Source organism: Leuresthes tenuis, unplaced genomic scaffold (genome assembly GCF_036924035.1).
Source record: "Leuresthes tenuis unplaced genomic scaffold, fLeuTen1.0.hap1 SCAF_14, whole genome shotgun sequence".
In the NCBI taxonomy this organism is placed as follows: Eukaryota; Metazoa; Chordata; class Actinopteri; order Atheriniformes; family Atherinopsidae; genus Leuresthes; species Leuresthes tenuis.
The window spans coordinates 3,026,644-3,046,758 of NW_027325368.1; the positions used below are offsets into that span (position 1 = coordinate 3,026,644).

A 20,115-nucleotide genomic window follows, 5' to 3' on the forward strand; every position below is an offset into this window, starting at 1 on the left:
AACAAGTGTGGCTTGTTTGGAAATGTCTGAGGAAGTTTGTGAAGGGCAACATTAGTCAGTAGGAATAGTTCATACTCAAACTAATCATCCAAAGATGAAATGATTTTTCTTTAACTAATTAGATTTTTTTTTCAGATGACAACAATTATTTATTCTAGACTAAACATTTTATATCACAACTGTTATTCCCCAGCTCTGAAGTGAATAAAGCCATCCTTTATTTAGACACATATGTATAGAATTTATGTTTCTAAGAATATTTAACTGCATCAACGCATGTTTATTCCTTTTATTTCTACTTTAATGTTGATTGAAAATGTTGATTTCATCCATATCATAGAAACGATATAAAACCTAAAACACTCGAGTCATTCGCTGTTGGTCGGCTTTAGCTCCATTATGACAGAATAACTGCTTTAATTTTGTCTTATTCTGCAAGGTCAAAGGTCATGACAGCAGTTAGAAAAAGACTGAACAAGTGTGGCTTGTTTGGAAATGTCTGAGGAAGTTTGTGAAGGGCAACATTAGTCAGTAGGAATAGTTCATACTCAAACTAATCATCCAAAGATGAAATGATTTTTCTTTAATTAATTAGATTTTTTTTTCTAGACTAAACATTTTATATCACAACTGTTATCCCCCAGCTCTGAAGTGAATAAAGCCATCCTTTATTTAGACACATATGTATAGAATTTATGTTTCTAAAATTAACACATATTTATTCCTTTTATTTCTACTTTAATGTTGATTGAAAATGTTTTTTCATCCATATCATAGAAACGATATAAAACCTAAAACACTCGAGTCATTCGCTGTTGGTCGGCTTTAGCTCCATTATGACAGAATAACTGCTTTAATTTTGTCTTATTCTGCAAAGTGGTTTGATTCCGACTCCCCGGGCCACACATTACCGTCCTTTGGTGGGACTCTGAACCCCACATCCATCGGTGTGTGTGATGGAGGAGAAGAGACGCCGTCGTGTGGAAGAAACGTTACATAAGAACGGTCCTTTTACCATTTTCATTCAGTTCCAACTCATCTTTACTCCTTTTGGGTGTTTTTTTTAACTTGTTATGTTCTGTTTTTACTAAAGTTAACGTTTGAAAATGGATTTCGGCGTTTTTCAAGCTCCTCTTCATCACTTTCTCGTACGTCAGATTTCTCAATGACTCCGAGCCCGTGCGGATGATGTCATGGAAAGCTGATCGGCCTTCAGCAGGATGCTGAGCCACAGTAATGAGCTCAGTTTCTCCATTTGTTTGCGGTCCTCCACTTTATCTTTGGCAGGCTCTACACTTCCTTTTGCAGGCTGGGAGTGTTTGCGGCACCATGGTTTCAGAGGTTTAGGGCACTCTGCCCGTGCTGCATGCTGCTGTTTGAGAGAGTCGAAGGAAAAACAGGCGAGGAGGGGCCGCGCAGACAGGCCGACGGCGAGAAGACTAATTGATCAGGACGACTTGGGAGAGAAAAAGGGCAGATGGCTGAGAGGCATTAGTACTGTGGAAGTCACTGGAGGAGGTGAGACTTTCACCAGATTAACACTGTGATGCCTGATGCTTCTCACTTTGGACACAAGCTGATTTTTATGTTTTCATTTCATTCATTCAGCTCATTTTTAAATGTAATTAAAGGCGGATTATTTGAGCTAAATGGCCTAAAACACGGTCCTGGAGGGCCGCTGTCCTGCAGGTTTTAGATGTTTCCCTGCTTCAACACACCTGATTCATATTAAATGGATCTCTTTGAAAGATTGATAAGTTCTGCACAAGTCTGCTAATGATGCATTGATCTGAATCAGGTGAAGCAGGGAAACATCTAAAACCTGCAGGGAAACGTCTAAAACCTGCAGGGAAACGTCTAAAACCTGCAGGGAAACGTCTAAAACCTGCAGGGAAACGTCTAAAACCTGCAGGGAAACGTCTAAAACCTGCAGGGAAACGTCTAAAACCTGCAGGGAAACAGCTAAAACCTGCAGGGAAACGTCTAAAACCTGCAGGGAAACGTCTAAGACCTGCAGGGAAACAGCTAAAACCTGCAGGGAAACGTCTAAAACCTGCAGGGAAACGTCTAAAACCTGCAGGGAAACGTCTAAAACCTGCAGGGAAACGTCTAAAACCTGCAGGGAAACGTCTAAAACCTGCAGGGAAACGTCTAAAACCTGCAGGGAAACGTCTAAAACCTGCAGGGAAACGTCTAAAACCTGCAGGGAAACAGCTAAAACCTGCAGGGAAACAGCTAAAACCTGCAGGGAAACATCTAAAACCTGCAGGGAAACGTCTAAAACCTGCAGGGAAACAGCTAAAACCTGCAGGGAAACGTCTAAAACCTGCAGGGAAACGTCTAAAACCTGCAGGAAACGTCTAAAACCTGCAGGGAAACGTCTAAAACCTGCAGGGAAACGTCTAAAACCTGCAGGGAAACAGCTAAAACCTGCAGGGAAACGTCTAAAACCTGCAGGGAAACGTCTAAAACCTGCAGGAAAACATCTAAAACCTGCAGGGAAACATCTAAAACCTGCAGGACAGCGGCCCTCGAGGACCAGAGTTTGACATCCCTTTTAGGCCCTAAAAGGACAGATTTGACGAAGTGGATCATTGTGGACATGGTTCTTCTTATATCTGAATAATTAACCTATTTTTATACAAACAGCAGTGTTAGTCTGTTAGTTTCCTCCAGACTGAAATCCAAAGTTTCTTCTCCTGGCTCTGATGACCCTTCCTTTAGCGCAGGGACGTCCACATCATCCACTCCCCTGATTCAGATCATTAGCAGGTTTGTGCAGAACTGGACGGTCTTTTGAAGCGATCCGTTTCATCTGGATCAGGCAGCTGAACGTCTAAAACCTGCAGGACAGCGGCCCTGCTTTAGCGTCTCCATGAGGCCTGAGTGAATCTCAGCAGGTTTTGGTTGGAGGGATTGGAACATATTTTAAACATATATTCATATCTCACTCACAGTGAGCCATTAAAAAACTGGTGATGCATTAACTTCCATCTAGTTTTATGATTTGTGTCTGTTTTTTTTTTTTTTAAAGTTAATGATCTGGAGCAGGAAATCACATTTGGATCTTCAGAATCTGGGGCTTTTCTACTGGTCTTTGAATGTAACATCGGATGGGATCAGACCCAACCTGGACATGAGTTTGAAATGATTCAATTAAATTTTATTTATATAGCGCCAATTTACAACAATTGTCATCTCAAGGCACTTAAATAATATAGAACAATTCAAGCCAATTGAAATTCAATTCATTGTAATCATAATCCAATGAAATCCAATGAATTAATTTCAAAATAATCCAATTAATTTATATAAATAATCATGTCTAAATGACCAGAGCTGTGTCTTGGTTCATGGAAACTAAATAGTTCATTCATATGTTAGAATATCTGTTCAAATCTATGCAAATAGGCTTATTATTAATGCAGATAAACATGTTCATTGGACAAAACTATTGGAAACCCCTCGATGGGGATCTGCTGCCGTGATTTCTCTTTATGGTCAGAATGAACGCCGCCATTTTCCAGCCGCTGAGTCTGTTCTTTCTGGCTGTTGCATCTCGATCTCCTTTGACCTCCTTCAGACTTCAGGTGTATTCCTGGTTTATTTACATGAATGTTTCATCTGATTATTGGGTTCAGGGGTATCTGCTTTAAACTCAAACCCCAGCTTGGATGAGACCAATGCACAGGTTCATCGGTTCTCCACCAACACACGATCAAATGGCGACAGTCGTACAGAGATTCCTTCATTTATTAGCGGCTGGTCAAAGTTAAACGTGCACAATGAGCCCTGAGTGAGAAGAGTTCCTAACAGCTAACAGAAATCTGTTAAAATGTGAAATGCATGGAAGGACGCCCCAGCATCAGAGAGAAGGTGAAGCCCACAAGTTTCAGTCAGTCCTCCTAAAAGAAAGGCGTTCAGAAGCAGTTGGCCCGGCCCTCCCTGCTCTCAGCACGAACCCGGTCTCCCTCCGAGCCCTGGGGACCTGGTATTGATCGGTGCCTCGTAGGTAGTGATTGGACATGAGTGGATAATTTCCTTTGCTGCATTAGAGTCCATTACTGGCCCGCTCCCCGGAAAGTGAAAGACATCCTCAAAAAAATAAATAAAATAAAAATTCTTCTTGGAAAAGCCGACTCCTCCGACAAATGATTTGTCAACCGAGGCTCCTAGAACTTTATTATCAGGTCCATTTGGAGGATGATTAGAAGATAGTGGGGCTGTCCTGGAAATAAGTGAGACATTTTGTGCCCATCAGTGAGTATATTCAGCACAAAAAAAACATTACTGGAATAAAAACATGTGGATTTCTATCCATTCTGGGAAGATCGGTTGATCCTTCAGCACCAGCTGCTGAGATTTAACCTTTGCAGTTAGACTCTGTTTAAGAGGAGGGTGTGTTTTTCTGGGCATATCCCTCCCCGTTCCCATAAGATCCCCCCTGTTGCTATTTCCTCCACACCTTGTTTTGGGAGACCTGAGTGTGTTGTAGACTCTGGATGATTCTTTTATTAAAAAAGGAGGGCAGCTGCTGAGTGAAAGAAATGAATGTGCAAAACGTGGGGCCGAACTCAGCCACTTACAGCTTCAAAAATCACAAAACAGCAGGATTAACACATTAAATGATCAGGTAAATGAACACGAATGGGTTTGCAGCGGTTGGTTAAGAACAGTGCATGTTAAAGGACATATAACTGGGAGATATTTGCAATAAATCGGCTGCATTTGTACTGAAACCATCACATTTGTTCTGATTTCAGATGTGAACAACGTCATTGCTTCTTTCTTTCCTGTCATTAAGGCCAACACCCCATTCACTTCCCTTAAAGCACTCTGTTTACATCGTATATCAGTTTGATTACATGTGTTTCAGACCAGTTTTCAACTTAAAAACCAAGAGTTTCAGCTTCCCATTTCAAATTCAGCATCATCTGGGTTGAAGCTGGGCAGAGATGGAGGAAAAAAAGTCTTTTAATGATTGGAATCATTTCAGTCCACTGGTTTCCATAGTCAGGCTACTTCTAATTAAATATAATGATACTGAAGTTGGACTGGAATTAGATTTATTTACACTGGATTAGACTGAATCGCTAAAAAGCGAATTTAAAAGCGTTTGATTGGACTTGAGTTTGTTTACTTTGGCTGTAAAGTCCCCAGAGATGACCTTTGCTGTGAATGGCACCATAGAAATAAACTGAACTGAACAGAAGTTGCACCCTTTGAGTTCATCCTCCGCCATCTCGGGGACACCACGCGCTTTAGTTTAATTTCTTTTATTTATTTATAGTCGCTCTTTAAAAGTCTGAGGAGGTTTGTGCCTCCACCCCTGACAATGAGGGCGTTTGTAGCCCGGTAAGTGATTCCTTTAGCGTGGGGAGGGTGCTGCGGGTCGCCACGTCTCGCCACAGAGAGCACTGGCGCGCTGACGGGGAGGCTGCTGTGACTGCGCCGCAGATCATCTCCCCCAGCCGGCTGAGCAGAAGTGATGCGCCTCTGGAAAGTTATCTCCTCCATCATATTAATGGGATGATAATGTGATTGATTGGGCATTCCCCCGGAGAAATGCTCTCAGCTGCTTTCTGAGAGTGCAAGACTCTCGTGAGGAGTTGCAGCTGACTTGAGGAGGAATTTTGCTCAAGAGCTCCTCGGCAGGGAGCGTTAACGGACCATCAGGAGGATATCCGCCTCATTTAGAGACTTGCTACTTTACTATCGTTGTGTGGCGACTAAATAGGAGGAGGGGGAAGGGATCTGGGCGCTTCATGACGGCGGCGTCTCGTTGCGATGCGTGGAGGGTGCATGGGAATGATCCCCGGGTCTCCGGAGCGCATGAGGCGGTTCCATCCGACCGAAGGTCCGCAGCACCAGGGGCTTCCGGCTGCTGATGTGCAGCTTTGCGAGACGATCACACAGTAGGATCGGCGTTAGAAGCACGGACCGGAGGCAGTTTCGCCCACAGCGCCGTGATCTGGGAGCCTGAAGGCAGCATCGCATCCCTGCGTCGCAGCGGTGGTGGATATTGTGTAAGCCTGTCGGTGGCATCTATGCAATTTTATTTTCTACCTTTCATTGTATTATGAGCAAAGACAGGGGAGATACGAGTCCAGCCCGCGGGGAGGCGAGTGGAGTTTCATCCATCACCCACCGCCACACCTGGGAGGAAAGCGAACCGCTTGGTTCCCAAGGACGTCCGCACCCTGACGATGGGGACGAGGCACAGCGAGGAGAGGAGGCAGGGGGCTGCCGGGAGGACTGGAGCTACAGGGAGGCGTGTGGGGGGGACGCGGACAAATTCAACGTGGAGGACAACGGGGGGGATTTTTCCGGTGAGGAAGGGCCGGTCGGAGGTGGATCTTGCAAGGCGCAGGCGATGCATTCAAACTGCAGCAGCGAAAACTGCATCCCCACTCCCAGCTGCCGGATCTGCTTTCAGGGCGCAGAACAGGTAGGATACAGGCTGCACGTGCTGCTGCCTTTTTTCTGACACCTACATGGGCAGGTTTTTGTGTTAAACGTGCCTCCAGTTTGGTCTAAATTCAAGCTCTGGGTTTATGAATGGGTGAAAGTTGAGTTAAACTGAAGGTGAGGTCCTGTCCTCTGGACTCCGATTGGCTGACGGCAGCAGCTCATTCAATTAAAGTGCAGAGTGGCTGCTTTACAGTTCACGTGCAGGTAATTGGAACTAGGCTATTGGGTATAATTCAATTGCGACAAGAGCACTTTTGAACATTTCTAATACTAACAACGTATTGGTGTAAATGGATCAGTGGTATTCCAGAGCTGTATAATCTGACCTCAGTGACTCCCCCGGTCCCGACGGGCCGTGAAGGCATCTAACACAACCAGGCATCAGCATTCAACCTTTTAACAGTTTTTAACTCGTATCTGACACCAAGATGTTTTGGCATTTTGACAGAATTTACAGAGAAAACATCTCTAAACATCAACTTCTAATGTCTGAAGTGTTTTTTAAGTAGTTTATAAGCTTCCACATACACAGAAATAAAGTCAGATGTTTAAAAGTCATACACATACATACAATCAATGATAATTCAGCTTGGTGAAGATGAAACCATGTGAAATAGTTTAAAGAATAAAGCTTAAGACTCGAACATTGCACAAACCTCCGGTTCTGGCAACAGTTGGCAGCTGAAACAACTCGTTCACATAAAATGAGCACGAGCCGGTTCCTTAACCTAATGCAGTGTCGTGTTACCGTTCTGTGGAAAATGAAACTTCCTCCAGGACCGAAGTAACACAGACGGTTAAAGTTGGGTCATTATGAGAGATCACAGCAGCTCAGAACCTAAATAACCTCCAGGATCTTTCTGGAATGACACAAAGTGCTGATGACTCTTTGAATGATGCTCCTCTCTAAGGATAAAGATACAAAACCAGTTAGTTCAGCAGCTGAATCAAAGTACCAGAAAAGCCACCATGGACGGAGCTTTTAAAGCTTTCATTATTTACATTTTAAACATAGTACAGCAGCTGAATCTAAGTACCAAAAAAGAAGTGTGTGTGTGTGTGAATTCCAACATATAAAATGACATTTTACCACCATGGACGGAGCTTTTAAAGCTTTCATTATTTACATTTTAAACATTCAAAGACGGCAACTTGAGCTGTAAATGAGACGCAATTTGGACTTAAATCTAGCTTAGATCTGAACTAAACATACAGTCAAATCCAACTTCTATTTATGCCATTTGGTCAGTTAAAAACAAATGTTTTAATACATTTATTGGCTCGGTTGTAATTTGTAGCTTGACTGTGTTCATCTCCAACCTTTTTAGGTAGTTTTTAGTCAAACGGTATCTAAGACAAAGGGAAACTCGACCCACCTGTCCAACAGATCTCTGGATTAGGAAATCTAAATAAAGAGGAAATAAAGTTACACAAAAACACGATGAGGAGATCAAGGTCTGGGGGCGAGATTTTACTCAGAAATGATTATTTTTAATGGAAATAGGTCAACTCGGTGCGGCCCAAAGTGCAGTAAATGTGTGAAAAGCTGATGACTTTAAGCATTTTTTAGGTATCAGCGACTGAGAAGATTTTTGTTTCTGAAAACCGGTTCCTCACTTTTTTTAGCTGGTAAACTGCTGAATTAAAATAAGTATTTTAGGACTGTATTTTCCAAATAAATCCAGGAAAGTCATGACTTATAGAAAACATTCAGAGTAAGAACAGAGATGAACTTGTACTGAAAACCCCTTTTACAGCCGATGTGCTGTTCATATGTGTAAGTTGTCTCATAATAATAATAATAATAATGTTAATAATGTAAAGGCAGGTTTACATGTGGAGCATCAATAAAACTTACAAAGTTAGAAAACTTCAGTTAAAACTGGCCTATATATACAGGACATACAGGTTTCTTGTCTTTATAAAAAGTCAGTTCAGGTTGAGTTATTTTACTCATGAAGTTACTCTCAATAATCCTCTGCTCCAGCCATCATTTCAGAGGTGGATGACAACGAACCGTATTATGATGAAAGAAAACGGCGTCCCAGGTCGTCCTGGACGGACGGAAGCAGAGGCTGCAGGGACAAACGGACACTCTGTCCAACCATCTCTGTAATCTGACACTCTGCAGGCCTGTTTTTGCTCGTGACAGCGAGCCCCAATGAGGGACGATTCATCCCTGTCGGAGCTTGAGGGAAAGAGGAGTCAGGGCAGTAAACGCCTAAGTGAATATCCTGTCCTCTGAACGTGGGCTACAGCCTATTAGTGGAGCTAATCTAATGATCAGCCTCCGGGCCCAGACTGATATTTGATTTTGGAAAGCTCACCAGTCATCAAAAAGACTGCAAAATATCAGTGTGGCACATTGGATATTTGTCAGAATGTGATGTTCTTGCACCAGAAAAGGAGAAATCAGAGAACTGTTAAGCTTAGAAAATGCTTTTCATGAGTCTTGACAGTTGAGGTGAGAGCGGTGGACCAAACAATCTGATCTCAAGCTCCACCGTCAGACATTTTCTTCTACTTCCAGCTTTGTTTGAAATGGTTTTTATTGCAGCTGCAGTTTTCTCTCGGTGGGAGGTCTCAATCATTCAGAGCATCTTGAAGTTCTCTTCATTCATTTCACATTTGTGGAGGACGGGTTGTTCAAACAGCAGTTGACAGCTGGTGCCTACATGGATGCTGTCTCCCTTAATGAGGCAGATTTTTCCATCATCAGTGAGTAGAAAGCTTAGCTGAAGGCTTCCAAAAGGCAGGTAAATGAGCTCTGACTACTGTCTGTAGCGTTTTCACTGTCTATTGGCTGAAAAGCAACATGATAATCAAACCTATGATTAGAATCTTTGTGTTATCCTTATTATAAGTGAACCCAGGTCCTCTCTTTGCCATCAGCTGTGTGTCGCCACCATATCAGCACAGCGGACCTTAAAGGACGATCCAAACAGCAGCTCCAAACAGCGGCTTTTTGAGGCGACAGGGTGGCAGGTTCGCTTGGTTTGAATCTGCATTACGCAGCCAGATGAAGCTCCACTTACTTTATTTTTAACAGGAGCTTCAAACAACTTTGCAAAAGTTTGCGAAGCTCTGAAAAATGATCTTGATGGAACTTGCTTTGACCTTACTTTTGTGGAGTTATTTGATGGAACCTGATAGCTTTTTCAGGAGACCTTGACTCTGTTTCATGCTTTTAAATGAAACTGCCATTAAATCTGCTCTAAAGCTCCAGAAGACAGTTATGACTCTAAATCTACTTACTGGCCTTGTCAATGGAGGTCACCTCATTGCTTTCTCTTTAATCTGATGAAGATTGTTCTTCAACTGGAAGCACTTGAGTTGAAGCTGTTTTGTCATGCATTACGGTGCCTTAACCTGTTTCCTTTTTCTTTTTTCTGCACTACAAGAGACTTTTGTTCACAAAAGCTCCAGCGTTTGGCCCAAAGAAAGCAAATAAGAGCACCATGTTGGGATGAAAATAATCATTTCTCTTCTATATCAGGACTGATGCAGGTTGAGATCCAATTGAAAGGCTTATGGGCTCCTTCATGATGGATTTTAAGTTATTGCTGTTTATATTTGGACCTTGTACCTCAGGAACATGTATATCATGTGATCTTGATGTTACAGTTCTGATTACCAGCTGCAGATATGCAGTATATGTGGCTTTCTGCATGGAAAAGCATCTATATATCATGCTTGTAATCGCACATTTCCCTTGTTGACCCTTTTTCTTCCATTTCTCTAAAAGAATTTGACTTTCTTTTTTTTTTTTTAAAGAATCTAAAATGTTCCCTCAGAGAATCAAAAGACATATTGAAATAACCTTTGATGCTGGGTTTTTATCAAACTGCATCAGGTCATTCAAGCAAGAGCCTCTGAGGTCCTTTTAAACCCACAAGGTTAATATGACACAATGAAAAATGAGCTCTCTGACCACTGACCTTAATATACTATTAATATGCCACTCACGGCCCTGCCGGCAGGTCAGGGCTGCAGTAATGTCTGCTTGAGGAACACAAAAACAGAACAAATAGATATGGCTGCGATGATTAATGCCACGCCGCATCCTGTCATTAATATCCGCGAGTGCTGTAGCTTTGAGAAATGATCATTGATCTGAGCAGCGCTGCTATGGCCCTCTGGTGAACAAGTCTTTGATGTATGATCTGCTGGCAGGGATGGGGGGGGGGGGGGGGGGGGGGGGCTGAACCTTGAAAACAAGGATTTCTTGATGACGGTGAAGTTGAGACGAGGATCATGAAAATGGAAGTAAGATTAATCTCGGACAGGCGGTTCCAGTATTGACCCCAAAGCAGGCAGTTTGACTCTAACCCTGAAATGATGGAGGTCTAATCTCTCACCAAAAATAAAAACTCAAGCCAGGATGTGACTGTGGAGGGGCTTGGATAGCGTTACCTTAGTCTGAGCAGCAAGAGGCCAGCGGAGGGAATGTTTCTTTCCACACGGCGTTTATCAGGATGGACGCCATGACAGCTGAAGTGAAGCCAAAGCATTTCAGAGATGGCCTCCTGGTTCAGTGGTCCAAAATGCACCGGTGCCATAGTCCATGGTTGTAAAATGTGGAATAATTATGTATCTCCAGAGTATTAGTGCAAGTTACTTTATTTCTTTGTTTAGTCGTTTTAAAAACTAAAGAAAAAGCCACAAAAAGTAAATATATTGGTGTCACAGGCTGCTCATTCTCACCCTCCTACAATCACATCAATCTGTAGAAATCCTGCTTATAAGTCTGTATGAAAACCACTAAAAACAGGGAGGTCGAAGGAAGGAACTGCGGGTGGAAATATGTCCTTTCCATTCGCATGGGATGGTTCCACGTTTCCTAAGTTAAAAGACGTAATTAAGGAGCTTCGTAGAATTGAACCAGCTCCCGCGTGGCTGCCACTCTGATGCTGGGTTATTTCACACAGTCGCTGTAAAATCCCAACACCTGCAAACAGAAAACGTTGTGATATGGTCCCCAGTGACTCAGATCCCAGCTGGAGCTGCTTCACCCACAGGTGGCAGTGTAATAATGAAGCTAAGGCCTCAACTCAGGGGGGTAACATATAATTAACTGCATGGATTCACGTGGAATTCGATTTGTTCCATTTCATTTGTTGCATTTCACCTCAGAGCTTCGTCGGAAAGGCTGAATTATTTTCACTTCTTCCGTTTACATGGCTGCAGCTCAGAAGTCTAATTAAATTAACATTTACATCACCTCAAGCCTTCATTAAAAGTCTGAACTGTGCATCAGGTACTTTGAATTGTTCTCAGATGCGTCCTTTAGCTAAATGCAGTCAGAAAGAAGGCGCATCATTTTCTGTTTGACTGTTTTATCACCAGCAGGTTTAACTTGTGCAGTTTGACCTGAAGGAAAGCAACAGATCAACAGCCAGAGAACAGTATGGTATGATTTGCTTGTAATGGTTTATGTGCCATGCAGGGCGACTTGTTGAACCCGTGCCGGTGCGACGGTTCGGTTCGGTACACCCACCAGCAGTGCCTGCTGAAATGGATCAGCGAGCGCGGCTGCTGGACCTGCGAGCTCTGCTGCTACCGGTTCCAGGTGATCGCAATCAACGTAAAGAGGCCGTGGCAGGTAAAAATACCACAGAAACCTTATCTAATGGCTAACAGCACCGATGGACCTGATACAGAAATGTTAAATGAAGAAGATTAACTGCTCAACTCTAGCTTTAAATCTCACAGATGCATGTTAGTATCTTTGAGATGTTACATTACAATTAGAAGGGGTTTGAACACGCTTTTAGGTAAGATAACACGGTTCACCACTCTGCCACGAGTGAAGTTTTGGTCATTTGTGCACTTCAGGGCAGTTTCAGGCCCAGCTATGATGAACTTGTGCTGCTTTAAAGTTGCTCGGCTGCAGCCGGGATCGAACAACGAATGCAATCCGGTTGCATCGTGATTTGGAGCTCGGCGCATTCGACATCTTGGTCCCGTTTTTCAGTAAACCGTAAATAAGGATACATGTGCCTCTGGTTTAGTGGATTGTTTGACTAAATCCAGACATTTCTGCTCCACTGAAGCGTAAAAAGCAACAATAAAGTAAAGCGCTCCTTTTGAACAGGGCAGAGAAGTGGTGATGATCGTTTGGTGGCTCAAAGCGTGGCCGTGAGAGTTTGTTTCTGCAGAATTCCTCCAGGCTGAGACTCCCGGAGCTTAAAATATCTGTATTCTGGATCATTTCTTTCACAGAGGAACATTCTGGCCTCTTCATATGTGCGCGCTCCAGATGGAAGTTGAGTCATTGGCAGAGTGAACGCGCAGCTTAGGCCGAGCAGAGCTGAAGTTTCTGTCAGTAAAGTCCCCGCAAAGCCTTTTCTTCTAAAACGAGCACCGTGACGTCTCAGTCGTGCGCTCATCCTCAGAATGTTTTCTCTTTGCATTTGCTCTGCGCTTTGTTTTAATCACCTTCTCCACACTCCTGTTATTGATTTGGCTCTGACGCAGAGTCGGTCCTCTTCCTCACCTCCTCTCCTGCACTCTTCTCCACCCACACCTCCTTTTTTTTTTAGTTTTTCTGTACCTGTAAGATATTGACACCGAGCCGCTTGATCGTAACTGTGGTTTTGAAACATCAGAGAGGCTCCTTTAGCTTCAGATAAGTGTCTTTTTCTTGCATTGAAATAATTTTTTGGCTCCCAGTAGCAGCAGAAACAACATGCATCAAGTCATCCTCATATTTTCTGGGTCCTGTTTGTCTTGCATCCTGTGGGCAGCTCTGCTCGGTGCTTTGATTCAGCTCATCAGAGTCGGCCTGAGGAGCTGCTGCTCTGCAATATGTTGAAACTTTTGACTTAAGGCATGTCTTTGAATGGGGTTTTGTGGAAAGAAGTGGGAATCTTGAGTAAAGTTAAAAGCTTTGTGGGACAATTACCTTCTTTTATCCTCAAAACCCATGAAAATGCACACAAAAAGTCTCCTTTGACTGATTAATCACCACAATCTGGCTTGATAGCACCAGCTCTCTATCTGTATATCTGGTTTTCCCTTTCCAAGTATATTTCTGCACATTTATTATAGTTTCTGAAAAGATGGACATATATCTACATGTATTTTTTTTAAATGCATATGTATTGGGTATAAATGAGGCTTCAGGATGTAAATCTTGCTTTATTGAGCTGTAACTTTGGAGCATATCAGTAAAAGTTGCTGTTTTACTGTCATTAATGACTAAATCAAACAATCATGAAGGTTCTGATTCGCAGGTTTTGTTGAACCCATTTTAGAGAGCAGCTGAATCCCTTTTATGTTCCAAACTGTATATAAATGTTCCCTTTGCTTTGCTTCACTGAGATTGGGAGTAATAACGGATTCTAATGAACATTTCGTATGCCCCCCCCACTCTTATTAGAAGGTACAGGAAATTTTAGCCTCCTTTGGAGTCCATGAAGCACAAGATCATGTCTCAGATGCACAAATTGGCTTATTTAGTGCTTTTAGTGGCTGAAATGACTCTGAAAACTTGGGATAATTGGCTTGTAGGGTCTTACTTTCATAAAGGACAGTGAGGAAAGCTGCAGTGTTTGTGGTGGTTATGTGTTGCCCTTCTTCTGTCTTCAGTGGCAGTCCATCACCATCACCCTGGTGGAGAAGGTGCAGATCATTGCAGTGTTCCTGGGCTCCCTCTTCCTGGTGGCCAGCATCTCCTGGCTGCTCTGGTCGTCTCTCAGCCCTCAGGCGATCTGGCAGCGCCGCGACGTCCTCTTCCAGATCTGCTACGGCATGTACGGCTTCATGGACCTGGTCTGTGTAGGTGAGCTAAAGCGCTTAGAGCTTCTTTTGCACGTGATTTAAAGTGAGGTAAATGCAACATCAGCAGAACTACAGCTTAAGACATGGTGCCATCATTTATCGAACTAAAACTAAGCCAAAGAGCAGTCCGTGTTGGACTCATGTCAGACGATAAAACAGAAAATGCATGTAATAGATCTTTAAAAGCTGGACTGGAACAGAAGGGGGATGAAGACGACCTGGATAAGCAGTTAGAGACTAAAAGTCTAATCCAGTTTCTGAACACAGTTTGATCCTAAAAGGAAAATGTTGCTCAATGTAAACAGAAAAGGTTTCTGTTAGTCCCTGTTTGCTGGGAAAAAACTGCTCCTGGAGCAGGTAAAACGGGCTTAACATGTTCGTTGACCTGTTGGGGTACAGGAGTGGATTCCTGTGGTGTTTGGACCAGAACCTTTTAGGATGAGTCTCCTTTGGAGAAATCTCCTGCTTCTCCTGTATAAATCACTCAGATCTCCCTTCATCTCATGCAACTCGTCTCTGTCATAGAAAACACTCGACTCTACTGAACTGTCACCATTGCACAATAAACTAAGCACTGATGCTACAATGATGCTACAGTGATGCTACAATAGTGCTACACTGATGCTACACTGATGCTACAATGATGCTACACTGATGCTACACTGATGCTACAATGATGCTACACTAGTGCTACACTGATGTTACACTGATGCTACACTGATGCTACACTAGTGCTACACTGATGTTACACTGATGCTACACTGATGCTACACTAGTGCTACAATGATGCTACACTGATGCTACACTAGTGCTACAGTGATGCTACACTGATGCTACAATGATGCTACAGTGATGCTACACTGATGTTACAATGATGCTACAATGATGTTACACTGATGCTACAATGATGCTACAATGATGTTACAATGATGCTACACTGATGTTACACTGATGTTACACTGATGTTACACTGATGTTACACTGATGCTACACTGATGCTACACTGATGCTACACTGATGCTACACTGATGCTACAATGATGCTACAATGATGTTACAATGATGCTACAATGATGTTACACTGATGCTACACTGATGCTACACTGATGCTACACTGATGCTACACTGATGCTACACTGATGCTACAATGATGCTACAATGATGCTACAATGATGCTACAAAGATGTTACACTGATGCTACACTGATGTTACAATGATGCTACACTGATGCTACAATGATGTTACACTGATGCTACAATGATGCTACACCGACGCTACAATGACGCTACAATGATGCTACACTAGTGCTACAATGATCTTACACTGATGCTACAATGTTACACTGATGCTACAATGATGTTACACTGATGCTACAGTGATGCTACACTGATGCTACACTGATGCTACACTGATGCTACCTGCTGAACTGAATCAGGCTGCGGCAGTGAGTATCAGCACAGACTCTAAGCTTCTGAGTAGGTTTTATGTGTTGCTTCTGTATATTTGCGCTATATACATTTAGAAATTGTGAGTCCTTAGCTCATTTCTTATTTGCTGTATGGTCTGAGCTGGAATATATCTCATAGACCCAAAGCTTCTGCAGCCTCAACTCAGCCAGTTTTTGTTCAAATTCCACAAGTTTCACCAGACATGCTCAGCGTTTCACTTCATTCTGTTTTCCTAATTGTTGGTTAGGAGCTGTAGGCTGTGGTAGGAGTCACAGTGCAGGATGATCTTAATATCTGACACTGTCAGAAAGTGATGTTTTCTAAGCTTTTGTTGCAAAGTCTGGTCAAAGTCAAGGTCTTTGAGGCTCTCGGTGACAGAAAGCTTGTCTCAGAGGGTTCAGGCTGGAACTCAGACCAGATATTCACTTTCAAACTCGTTGGAATTCGTCTGTTTTTGCATAAAATATTGTTTTTGCATCCATGTTTGCACATGTTTTTACTTTAGTTTTATAAAGGACTAATCTGTATATGTGTATTTCAGATATTTTAAAACATTAACACCTTTTAAAACCTGTTTCCTTGTTAATTGTTGTCATTGTAACAGGACTAATTGTCCACGAGGGGGCGGCAGTGTACAACGTCTTCATGCGCTGGCGCGCCGTGAATCTCCACTGGGATGTTCAAAGTTACAACAAGGCCAAGGACATGGAGGAAACGAGCACCGGCCACTCCTCACTGGGCCCCAGGACGCTTTGGCTGCCTCTGGCCACCTTTGGGCCCAGCGGCCCCTTGCACCCCACCCAGCTTGGCCCACAGCCATGGACCTGCCTCTGCTTGGCACCCTTCTGCCCCAGGCTGGTGCCCCAAAACACCCTCAGCCAGGACGCTGACTCAGGAGAAGTTGTCATTCGAGTAACAACGGTGTAAACGCCAAGCGGGGATGGGTCACAGTTTGAAATCCAAGCTAAGCTCTGAAGGTTTTGCATTCACACTGTTTGAGTTTCTTTCTCTTTTGCAGCTTTCCAGGATAGTTTATTCTCTCTGGGGCCGGTCCTCAAACCAATCTTAACGCTTCGTATCATTTAAATGTCGCTTTGGTGTCTTTATAGTTTAGACTTCCCTTGCATCCGTCTTCTTTCTCCAGACTGTTCTGCAGAATTCTGTGTGGGATACAGGGATGTGATGGGAAAGCACATCATCACACATGTAAGGACACAGGGTTGGTGCTTAAACTTCATTGAATACCTGGTTTGGTTGCTATGGGACTAAATCCATTACCTCAGTAATGCTATCAACTATTCACCTGCTGGCTGATTTGAGGCATAATTCTTTAGCCTTTTTCAGGCATCTCTGGTTGAATATTTGGAAGCTCTTAAAGAGATTTGAGCTGCCCAGTTTGAACTTAGTAATGATGTAACCACGTCTCCCATAAGATGCACCAGGCCTGTAGCTGAACTGATGCTGCTGCAAAGGAATAGGAAGGTTCAGTTCATCTCTTATTAAATCAAACACCCGTTTTAAAAGTTCCAAAGGGTCCAAAACATCATCACTGCAGCAGCTGCTGAAGCCGTGGAAGCGTCCCAGTGAGTTACTCCTGAAAGACGCAGTTAAGAGTTCAGATATAGGATGTTTACAGTCTTCTGTGCCAAGAACTCTATCTAATCAGGCTGAGTTTGTTCAGACTTTTAAAGAGAACTGAACCAAATCTCAGTGCAAACCAGTAACAGAATCTGGTTCAGCAGCCAAGTCTGTGCAAATGGACAAGTAGGTTTATGCTGGTTTTATCTTTGCATACGCTGTGCTTTCACACGGCTTATGTTGTTCTTAGAGGCTTAAACTTAAAGGATTAATTTAACCTCTACTATCAAGATTTTCTTTTTCATGAAACGAATCCCTTTATGATTCAAAATGGCTACGATTTAAGCCAACATTTAGTATTCTATGATCTGTCAGAGGAATATTTAAGCATCTTTAAGCAAAGACAAAATACTTTAGATGTCAAAGAAGTTTGGGGAAAAACACGTTTTAACTTTTTTAACCAATTCTACAAGGAAACAACATCGTTTCTACCTTGGAGCTGCGCTGCATCAGTGACGGTCTCAAGTTCCCAGATGCAAACTGTTTGGTTTCACATGGAGCAAACTAAGGAGAGTAATTCAGTGGAGAGCGGTGGGGCTACTTTATATGTTCACAGATTGTAGAATACTTAAGAAAGACAAAGTATTGAGTTTCATTTTGGCCATTTTAAGGCAAAAAATTAACATTTTCATGAAAAAAATGTGGTTGTCTCAATATTTATGCTAATATTAATTGTCCAAAATGAGTTTTTATGGGTTGAATTAAACCCCAGAGCGAGTCTGTAGATAAGACCAGTTCCACTTGTCCCTTCCTGAGGTTTTTTTTAATCATTTGCACCTTTTAAAGTCTGGAGCCACTGATTCAGATTTGCTGTATTTGAGGATGTTGAGGTGTTCTGGTGTTCAATCAAAGTTTCTCCTCCTCGGCTGTCCTCAAACATGCCCTCAGCCTTGGAAAAAGGGGAACTTTTCAGGCTCAGCTGTTCTCATTACTTTGCTCTGAACGTCCCAGTAGATTTAAGGATGCCCACACTTCACTGTTGGCAGGTTGAGATGCTGCTATATGAACAGAATACAGTTAGCGTTCACACCCATGTGTTCAGTGTCATAATAATCAGGTTCAAATGAAGCTTTTAGAGTTACTGAAGGTTCTGTTCTGTACTGAAGGTCCTGAAGGAATCGGGATGGTTCCGACTGCTGTGGAGGGCTTAATAACCCGGTTTCTGTTTTATAAAAATATGAGCACAAACACACTGACGTGGGAAGGTTCTGGCTCCAGGAAGTGATGCAGCTGATTCTGTTTGTGTCATTCTTACGTGTCGTGTTTCCAGTGCTGGTGTTTGCTGGCGTATCAACATCTGTCCAACATGTGTTTGCTTGGCTGTGAAAACACGGATTCTCAGACGGGTTGTGCTGGTATAAATGCAGCTTTTGGAAGTTTTCCTGTCTGTAAATGATTCTGTTGAGCTTCCAGGGGCCCTGTGGTGTTTGGGTCGTGGGGTTCTGCTGACTTTGGACTCGACCTCATTTGGGTCTTTTCATTTTTTTGGTGCCTTAAGAGGCTGAATGTCAACGTCTCAAGTGTGCAGCACAGAAATGACTTGAATGGGACTTTGCTGTTGCTGTATTTCTATTTCCTTTGAATGTAACATGGCTGTAACGTATAAAGAATATTTATATACACAGAGAGCAACGTGGGTTCTTTTCATTGTTGTCAGATTGAATTTATGGACATTAAAAGGTTTGCAGCCAGGCAACACGAGTCTGCGAGCTGTTTTCACATCAAGGCCAGAAGCAGGAATGTGGGTAAGTCCGACTTTATGCGAAGTTAATGCCACAAGCTACTTTTATTATTGGTTAAAGTATTCATATCTGCATATTTTTTATGTTTCACATAAGAAAATGTCTTTGTGGTCATTTAAAAACCAGAATTTTGTTCTTTTATTAAAGCTTCAAAGTTACATTATTTCCAGAAAACTGAAAAACTACGACTTCATCTGAGATCTTCATCAGTAAACCAACAGTAAGTAGCCGAGGTTATTGGTAATAATCGATGGCATGTGCTGCCTGGCGATCTCATTCCATATGTTCTTTCTAAGAAATCCATAATTCCCATGAACAATGAGGTGGAAACTTCATATTAAGTCCTTTTTTTTATCTCAGCACACTTCACGCTTTGTTGCTTCCAAACAACTTTTACTGTATTTGTACAGTAAAATGAGACAAGCTGGTCAGCAGCAAGTGTGTGGAACAGTAGTTTCTGATGAGGAGTTACCAGAAAACCTCTCTGAATATGTAGGAAATTACCTTCTTCAAGTCATACGAGGATGGATGGATGAAATCAGCTCTTGCATGTCCAGTTTGTGCAGCTGCTGATTCAGCAATCACTCGTGAGGTTTTGCTGCTGTGAAATGTTTGTGATGAGAGAAAGGTTGAGATGTTTGGACTGGCAGACACTCCGAAAGCCTCCCCTTTGAACAGTGGGGACCCTGGGAATTGCACCGCTTTAAAGTAGGTTAAGCTTTAGGTACCAGTGACCCGTTGCTTTGAACACTTCTGGGAACACCTTTTGCTGGAAGAAGTTGAAGCTGCTCCAATTAGATAACATGGATCTTTACTCATCCCACGAGGGGAAGCTCCAAAAAGTTCAATGAAAAGTGTCAGCAGGAAATAAACTGGGGTAGATTCTGGACATATCTGGAGATACCAGGATCCAGTGGCAACTTTGCCAGCCTAATTTCAGTTAAAACATGTGGACTGCAGGCAGGTCAGTGCAGCAGCCGGACTCTTCTGCTACGAATAGATGCAGGATGTGGTTTAACTTTGTCCTGCTGAAAC

At 42.8% G+C, this 20,115-nt stretch overlaps 2 protein-coding genes across 2 annotated transcripts in view; one reads left to right on the forward strand and one right to left on the reverse strand.

Moving 5' to 3' along the window:
- The window catches only part of myo10 (myosin X), a 204,754-nt gene that overhangs the window by 47,105 nt on the left and 137,534 nt on the right, over positions 1 to 20,115 (reverse strand). The gene's annotated exons all lie outside the window — the stretch shown is intronic.
- marchf11 (membrane-associated ring finger (C3HC4) 11) lies at positions 5,753 to 17,226 on the forward strand. The gene is made up of 4 exons (XM_072363889.1): positions 5,753 to 6,448; positions 11,918 to 12,073; positions 14,062 to 14,254; positions 16,305 to 17,226. The coding sequence occupies exons 1-4, from the start codon at positions 6,080 to 6,082 to the stop codon at positions 16,625 to 16,627; spliced, it is 1,041 nt and encodes a 346-aa protein (XP_072219990.1). The 5' UTR covers positions 5,753 to 6,079; the 3' UTR covers positions 16,628 to 17,226.

Excerpts from the sequence above, each read along its gene's own strand:
- marchf11 (XM_072363889.1), top strand. The coding sequence starts at position 6,080 with ATGAGCAAAGACAGGGGAGATACGAGTCCAGCCCGCGGGGAGGCGAGT. Across the intron at positions 6,449-11,917 it reads GCTTTCAGGGCGCAGAACAG|GGCGACTTGTTGAACCCGTG; the intron begins GTAGGATACAGG and ends TGTGCCATGCAG. Across the intron at positions 12,074-14,061 it reads ACGTAAAGAGGCCGTGGCAG|TGGCAGTCCATCACCATCAC; the intron begins GTAAAAATACCA and ends TTCTGTCTTCAG.